An 8452-nucleotide genomic window follows, 5' to 3' on the forward strand; every position below is an offset into this window, starting at 1 on the left:
ATTTCACTTTCCCATGCTCAGACACGTGGGCCGGGATGCGGGGGACCGCCTCGATGGATGCCATCCCTTTGCTCATCCTGGCAGGGCTGGCAAGGGGGGGTCCAGGCAGCCTGGCAGGCCCTGGGAGAAGGGGGCGGCACTTCCTGGATCTCTGCTGTGTTTACAGTCTTTGTCCTGGGCCATCTTTCCATTAACCCCTTCCAGCAGGGAGGGCTAAGCACTGCCTGCCCATCCCCAGAGCCAGCAGGGAACACTTCTCTTACAAAGCCGGCCCGGAACCCCACCTGGGCTGCCAGGGGACATAGGAAGGACCACAGTGCCCTGTCCCTACTGGCCCTTCCCTGCCAGGCACCCCTGGGCACACATGAGCCCAGCAGCAGGGTGCATAAATGCAGAGGAGAAGCTGATGCCGTTTTGGAAGGGCTGCCCGTGGCCCCCCACTGCCCTGGATGATCCGTGGGGCAGCATGGGATGGGGGACAGCAGCACTGTCTTCCAAAGAGCACGGTGATGGGGTAGGGGGCAACCATAGCAGGTGCTGTGCAGCCCTTGGCGCCCAGCCAGGGGTGAGTCAGAGCCCACCCGGATATAGCCAGCAGGAGCTTTTTCTGGAAGTCCCGCTGTGCCGGGAATAGCTGTGGCACGCCCTTTGCTCACAGCGGCGGGGCTAGACGGAGGCCACACCCGGCCCTGCCACTCACTGCTGCTCTGACACCCCCGAGTCCGGCACGCCCTGCCCCTGCATACACACGCACACCTCGGGAACCATCCATCCTGAGCACCCACTGGGTACCCATCCGCTCTGGGCATCCACTGTCTGGGCAGCCAGGGCTCTAAATGTCCTCAGATGTCCCTCAGGCACAGCCTGGGAACCGTTCAAGAGCACCTGGCCCTGAGCTGGGTTCTGGCAGCAGGGGGGTGATGCTGGCAGGAGGAGCGTGGGGATGCTGCCTGGCACACAAGTCCCTTTGACACACGTATCCCAGCTCTGGGCTGGAGTGCTGGGTGCTCCCAGCCTGCTCCCAGCCGGGCTCCAGCCTGGCCTGGGAGGCCTGGCCCTGTGTTGTGCTGTGGTTGACATGGAGACCCTCCAGCTGTCTGTTTGCAGGGTGCCAGGCAGTGGGAGAGCTCGTTCCCATTTGGTGGTGGGGAGAGGCAGGTGTTTGGGGTTAGGAGCATAAATCCAGAGCTGTCAGGAGCTCTCAGCATGACAGGTCACAGGGTCAGGGGCAACAGGACCACCAGTTTCCAGTGCTCAGAACACGGACAGTGTCTCCAACTAACAGGGTGCTCACATGGGTGACTCAGGAGCTGGGAATCCAGCTGGCACCCAACACCTGGGCCCCATGCAGCACTCACAGGCTGCCACGTCCATCTCCCAAGGCCACATACCCATTGCTAGGAAGAAAGGATGCAGAAAGACTGATTGAAACCCGAAACCTTGCTGCTGCATCCAGCCCATTAAGAGAACCCAGACAAGGACGGGAGGCACCCTAATCCATGCAAGGCCAAGGGGTCCTATCCCTTGGGGTCCTTTCCCAGGAATGCCCCTGGGGCTGACAGGCAGCTTGGGTGCTGCCCTGCCACCGTGCCAATGCTCAGAACCCAGTGCATTGCTGTCACTCAGAGACTTTTGTCTCCAACATGACACCATGGATTTGTGCCTTGTTTCCTGTGGGGGCCAGGCAGTGCCAAGGCAGGGGAGCAACAACGATGGGGGGCTGCAGCTTGGCCTGGACCCACCCCACTCCAAGTATACCTAGCCTTGGAGAAGCGAGTGTGTTTTCCTGTGCACCTGCACCCCTCTGCAGGCAGGCCAAGCCCCATTCTGGGGCAGTCCCTGCTCCCCCAGTTAGCCCTAGAACTGTGGCACACCGGGGCAGGATGGGTGACCATCGTTGTGGAGCCTGTCCCTGCCCCTTGCTTCCCAACCCCGCCCCTCCTGGCTGTGTCCCTCTTCCACCCACCCTTAATTCAGCTGTACCCCAACCTTGTCAGGCTCTGTGTTTGCCTGGCCTGGACCAGGGTGCGGGCTGAGGGGTGCGTGGTGTGGATTGCATGGTGTGGGGTGAGAGTGCAAAGTGCATGGCGGGGGGTATAGTGTGGGAGGTGCAGGGTGTGGATCCTGGGGTCACAGGGTGTGGATTGCGGGGTGCAGGGGGTGAATGCGGGGTGCAGGGTGTGGATTGTGGGGGGCAGGGCCGGGTGCAGATTGCGGGGTGTGGATTGCGGGGTGCAGGGTGTGGTTTGCGGGGTGCATGGCCGGGTGCAGATTGTGGGTTGCAGGGTGCAGATTGCAGGATGCAGAGTGTGGATCGCAGGGTACAGAGTGTGGATTGCGGGGTTCAAGGTGTGGGTTGCGGGGTGCAGGGTGTGGATTGCGGGGTTCCAGGTGCGGATTGCGGGGTTCTGGGTGCGGATTGCGGGGTGCAGGGGGTGAATACGGGGTGCAGGGTGCAGATTGCGAGGTGCTGATTGCAGGGTGCAAGGCCGGGTGCAGATTGCGAGGTGCAGGGTGCAGATTGCAGGGTGTGGATTGCGAGGTGCAGGGCCGGGTGCAGGGTGTGGATTGCGGGGTTCAAGGTGTGGATTGCGAGGTGCGTGGCCGGGTGCAGGGTGCGGATTGCGGGGTGTGGATTGCAGGGTGCGGATTGCAGGGTGCAGAGTTCGGAGTCCGGGTGCAGGCCGCGCGTTCCTCCAGGCCAGCAGGGGGCGCTGTTCGGGCCGGCGCGGGGCGGTGGCGGCCATGCAGGTAGCGGGCGGGCGGCGGGCGCGGGACGGGGTCGGGTCGGTGCCGCCCGGGACGGGGTCCCCGGTCCCGCGGGGGTCCCGGCCCGGGGCGGGGTTTTGCCGGCAATGTGCGGTGACGGCGGTGCCCACAGGCGGCGGCGCAGGGCTCGAAGGCGGCGGCGCAGGAACTGGTGAAGTTCGTGAACCGCAGTCCGTCGCCGTACCACGGTGAGCGCCCGCCCGCTCCCCTCCCCGGCCCTGTTCCTCTTCCCGCGGGCGGCCCTGACGGCTCTTTTCCCCTCAGTGGTGGCCGAATGCCGTAGCCGGCTACTGCAGGCTGGCTTCCAGGAGCTGAAGGAGACGGAGCACTGGGACGTGCGGCCGGCGCAGAAGGTGGGCCCGGCTGGGACGGGGCAGCGGGAGCCGGGGTGGACGGGGCATCTCACCTCTACCCCTCTGCCTCCAGTACTTCATCACCAGGAACTACTCCACCCTCATCGCCTTCGCCGTCGGCGGCCAGTTCCAGCCCGGGAATGGGTTCAGCCTGCTAGGAGCCCACACCGATAGCCCCTGCCTCAGGGTAAGGTCGCCCAGCTGGGTGCTGAGTCTTTCTCTGGAGTTCTCCAGTTTCATGCCACAAGCAAAAACTGTCCTGACTACCCCTGTGCCCTGCAGCATCATTGTTGGCTCCCTACACCTCCCAAATGTATCACCCAGAGCAGCCCTTGCATTGCTCTGCCTGCTGCTGTCTCCTCTGTGTCCCCGGTCCTGCAAAGCCCCTCACAGCACCCTGTGCTGGCAGCATCAGCAGTGAGGCTCTGGGCATGAGCTGCCCAGTTCCCACCAGCTGCCCGTTCCCCAGCGCTTCATGGTGCCAGCAGTGACACCTCTGCTGTTGCCCAGGTGAAGCGTCGCTCTAAGAGGGGACAGGTGGGCATAGTGCAAGTTGGAGTGGAGACCTATGGAGGGGGCATCTGGAACACCTGGTTCGACCGTGACCTCACCGTGGCCGGGAGGGTGATCATAAAGGTGAGTCTGATTTAGGGCACGCATGGTTGGATAGCTGTATGTCTCTGGCACTGGGTACACAGAGTGGCGCCTGCTGCAGCCTCTCAGCTCTGCAGGCCTGGCCCCAGAAGGCCTCCTTGTGTTTCAGGACCAAGCCACGGGGCGCCTGGAGCAGCGCCTGGTACGTGTGGAGCGGCCCGTCCTCCGCATTCCTCACCTGGCCATCCATCTGCAGCGCAGCATCAATGAGAACTTCGGACCCAACACCGAGCACCACCTGTAAGGCCTGGCTCAGCCCTGACTCCTGGCCAGCCCTTGGGAGGGCTGGGACCCAGCTAGAGCAAAGCCCCGCCTTAGTTCTCCCTTTGGCAGCCACTCATTGCAGTGGGGAGATCTGCAGTGGCTTTTAGCCCCATAGAGTACTTCCAGGAGATGCTTCCAAGCATTTGGGAAAGCACACTGCAGTGTCCTGAGGTGGCACAATAGATTCATGTTTAAAATGTGCATTCTTCTTCCATTTGGCATATCATCATTACCTGGAGGAAGAAGGCAAACACACCAGGAAGGGTTGGCAATGTGTAACCCAAGCAGGTGAGGTGAGCAAAGCTCTGGGAGCTAATGTTGCTGACCCCCCCCAGGGTTCCCATTCTGGCCACTGCAGTGCAGGAGGAGCTGGAAAAGGAGGTGCTTATGGAGTCCACACCTTGCAGTGCTGCGGCCCAGGTGAGCTGTGTGCCAAGGATCAGCAGGGACACTTGCAAGGACCTCATACTTGTCACCTTTGATTCTGAGTCCTCAGGGACCTGCCCCCACGTTCCCCTTCTCCCTGTGGACTACTGGTAACCTTCCACTCTGCCTCACAGCTGTGTACACGGCGCATCTGTTCAGCCATCTCTCTCTTCTCACCCTTGCTTGCAGCCAGTGTGGAAGGGTACATCTCCCTGAGGAGGCAGGGCAGGGAGGGGGGCTAGCACAGGGCATAGAGCTGTGCTGGGTGAGGTGGGGGCTTGAACATGGGAGATGTCAGTAGGAGAGAGGACTCTGCCAATATAAGCAGGGTCAGGGACAGCTTTGCAAAGGGAAACCAGGAGTTTCTCCTGCCATCCACTGCCTGCCCTGCCCACAGCTCTGCTTTCTTCCCAGTCAGAGCGGCACAGTCCTGTTCTGCTTTCCCTGATCTGCCCCCAGCTGGGGGTGAAACCAGAGCAGATTGTGGAGATGGAATTATGCCTGGCAGATACACAGCCAGCGGTGAGTAAGGGCAGAAACCTCCCTCTGTCTGCACACAGCCTACAATCTGGCACTACACAGGTGTTACCTGGTGCGTGTCCTTTGCCTGGGGTGTGCCAGGGCTGGGAGCTCAATGGAACTAGAGCGAGCTGCTCCTGAGGGGCAGAGATAAGGGTACTGGAATGGGAACCCAGTGGCAGGTACTTTTTGGTGACCCAGAGCTTGTGCCCTACTCCTCTTGGCTCTCTGCAGACGCTGGGTGGTGCCTTCGATGAGTTCATCTTCTCCCCACGTCTGGACAACCTGCACAGCTGCTACTGCGCCTTGCAGGTGAGAGGGGAAACAACCTGGAGACTGCAGCATGGCCCCCATGCACCCCAGCTCAGCTTTGGGCTGGCCAAAGGCTCTGCAGGGAGTTGTGTTCTCATGGAATGGGTCTAGATAGTTGGAGGAGCTGGGGTTGGATGCCCCCTTTGCTGGGTGTGTGGGATTCCCAGCAGCTCGCAGGGGTGACTCCTGCTATCGCTGGGCAATGTGTGTGCCCACAGCTCCCTTCCTCCATGCTTTGGGCTCTCCTGGGGGATTTCCTGATGGCTCAGTCATGAGATTCCCCGGATGGAGTGGTACTCATGCTGGTGTCCATTCCCCCCTAATCCTGCAGGCCTTGATTGACTCATGTGCAGCACCCTCATCCCTCTCTGAGGAGCCCAATGTGCGTCTCATCGCGCTCTATGACAACGAGGAGGTGAGCGAGGCCACAGCCATGGGGTGGCTGGCACCAGAAGGTGCTCCATGTTCTCTGCTCTTCCCCAGCCATGCCTAGCATTGGAGAGAGCATCCTAGCAGGAGAGAGATCCCACAGCCCAGTGGAGGAAGCAGGGATTTGCTTACAGCCACGTGGAGCGTGGCCCAGGCAGGGGTGGGAAGCACTGGTGTGGCAGGAAGCTGCTTGGCTGGCCTTAGGGAGCAGCTTGTCACTCCTCTGGCCCCTGTGGTGCTGCAGGCTTGTGCTGATGGTGATCCTTGGCAGGTAGGGTCAGAGAGTGCACAGGGTGCAGAGTCCTTGCTAACGGAGCTGGTGCTGCGCCGGATCTCTGCGTCGCCGCACAACCTGACAGCCTTCGAGGAGGCAGTGGCCAAGTCTTACATGATCAGTGCTGATATGGCCCATGCTGTGCACCCCAATTATGTGTGAGTAGTCTGAGACGTGCCACAGGCCTGACAGCTTGCCCTGCCACCTGTGGGATGTATCCCCATCACTCCCCAGGTGGTACAGACAGGACAGTCCTTGTTGCAGCAGGGTATGAGTAAGAGTGTGAAACACTTCTCTTTTGCAGGGACAAGCATGAGGAGAATCATCGTCCAGCCTTCCACAAGGTGAGGGCAGCCCTCTGCTTGGGTCTAGGATGGTTGCTGTCTGTCTGTCCTGCAGCACTGCAACCCAGCATTCAAATGGAAAATGTTTATCCTGCAATGGATTTGACTATGCCACATGTCTGATGTTAATCACTTGGGATCCCAGTCTTGTCCACAGAGCTCCTCCCTGCTCTGAGCTGGGGCTGTCCCCATGGAAACACTGTCCCCATCCCCATGGGCTCACCCAGGAAAGGGAGAATGGATGATATGTTGGGCATTGCCTGGACATGGGTGTTTCCAGGGCCACTGACTGTTCCTGGGTCCCATCACGGGCCTGCGGTGCCTTCCTTTGTGCAGGGCCCTGTCATCAAAGTGAACAGCAACCAGCGCTACGCCTCCACGGCTGTCACTGAAGCTGTGATCCGGGACATTGCTGCCCGCGTGGGTGTCCCTCTGCAGGTGAGCAGGACTGGGTGAGCCCTCCTTGAACATCAGGAGTTTGGGCTGCAGCCCTGCCCGGGTTCATCAGAGGGGGCCTGTGCCAAAGCTCCACCCCTGTTACTATGTCTGACCCCACTGGGGTCTCTGTGCTGCCTGTTGCTGTGGGGCTCCAGCCCCAGGACTGCTTCGGGAGCAGGCTGGTGAGCAGAATGGAGCCTGGCCTGAGTGTGTCCTATCTCTGGAGCGTTCTTTGAACCCTGGCATGGGTCGGTGCTGCTTCCCTGCCCCAGGTCACCTCCCTTCAGGGCTGAGGGCCCGTGTGGGAGGCCATGGGGTAGCATGTGGAGCTGCTGAGGTCTTGTCCCCACGCAGGAGTTCATGGTGCGCAACGACACACCCTGCGGCACCACCATCGGCCCCATCCTGGCCTCCCGCCTGGGGCTGCGTGTGCTGGACATTGGCTGCCCGCAGCTGGCCATGCATTCCATCCGGGAGATGTGCTGCACTTCAGGGGTGCTTCAGAGCATCACCCTCTTCAAGGTGAGCCCTGTGGCCCCCATCCTGTGCTAAAGCTCACTCCTTGCTCCTCTACATCTCCCACATCTCCATGTCCCCAACCAATCCCTGCTTTGGGGCTGAACCCAGCCATCCCACAGAGCTCCCCAGCTCTCTGGAGCAGCTCAGGTACTGGCTGCTTCCGGAGGTGCCCCCTCTCATCCCAGCCTTCCCCAGTGACTGCCATCCCTAAGTAGTTCCTATGGCAACCAGTGCTAGCCTTGAGTCAGCGATGGGTTACTATGGCGACGTGGTCCTGCTCTCTGCAAGTAGCTGCCTACTATGACGCTGTGACAGGGAGCTGCTGCCTGCCCCCACTGCCTGTCCCCTCACCCCGCACCGCCTTGCTCGGCCCACCCTGACAGCCTCTCTTCTTCCAGGGCTTCTTCGAGCTCCTGCCGACGGTCAGCAGCAGCCTGGTGGTCGACTGAACGTGGCGGGGAGGGAGTAGCAGTGGGGTTTAGTCCTGGGGCCATTAAAGCATTTCTGTCTCACCAGCGAGTGGTCCATGACTGGCTAGGGCTGACGTACGTGGCACCCCCTGGGGACTTCCATGGCTCCCACCTGTGCTCTCCTTTGGACCCATGAGCGAGGCCTATTCACCCATCTACAATCCCTTGTCGAGGGGTGCTGGAGGTCCCAGCTAAGGGGCCGAACAGGGCTCGGCTTTTCCTCAGGGAGAGCTGGCGGGAGGATGTCCGGTCTGGTGCAGCGCTGGGGCCGCCCCTTTCCCCAGGAACGAGCCTGCGGCCGTGTGCGCAGGGATCTGCTGGCGCCAGACCCGGAGCTGCTCGCCGCCGGGGCTGGGACAGGGGGTCCGTGCCCGGGCCGGGAGCTGCCTTCTGCCCGCGGCCGATGCCCGGGCGGTGCCGCTGGGCGGGGTACGAGGGTGCGGCTCCGCGCTCGCCGCTCATTGGGCGGCTCTCAGGGGCGCGTCCCAGGCGGGAGCCAGTGCGGCCGCAGGGCAGGGAAGGGGCGGGCGCTGATTGGCGGGGGCGCTCCTGGCGCTGTGGCACACCCCCGGGGGGGCGTGACTCGTCCCCGGGGACGCGGCGATTGGCGGGGCGCTCGGCCGCCTCTCCCCGGAGCGAGGCGTGATTGGCCCCGCCGGACAGCGCGGGGCGTGCGCGCGG

At 62.0% G+C, this 8452-nt stretch overlaps 1 protein-coding gene across 1 annotated transcript; it reads left to right on the forward strand.

Annotated features, from left to right (window-relative positions):
- The first annotated feature begins 2733 nt into the window (after window positions 1-2733).
- DNPEP (aspartyl aminopeptidase) lies at window positions 2734-7816 on the forward strand. The gene is made up of 15 exons (XM_036387073.1): window positions 2734-2751; window positions 2882-2957; window positions 3034-3122; window positions 3196-3309; window positions 3633-3758; window positions 3886-4016; window positions 4376-4460; window positions 4881-4988; window positions 5220-5297; window positions 5629-5712; window positions 5998-6158; window positions 6305-6344; window positions 6681-6782; window positions 7137-7304; window positions 7700-7816. Exons 1-15 carry the CDS (start codon window positions 2746-2748, stop codon window positions 7748-7750), a joined length of 1419 nt encoding a protein of 472 aa, XP_036242966.1. The 5' UTR covers window positions 2734-2745; the 3' UTR covers window positions 7751-7816.
- Window positions 7817-8452: the final 636 nt, after the last annotated feature.

This window comes from Molothrus ater, chromosome 7 (genome assembly GCF_012460135.2).
Source record: "Molothrus ater isolate BHLD 08-10-18 breed brown headed cowbird chromosome 7, BPBGC_Mater_1.1, whole genome shotgun sequence".
Classification (NCBI taxonomy): Eukaryota; Metazoa; Chordata; class Aves; order Passeriformes; family Icteridae; genus Molothrus; species Molothrus ater.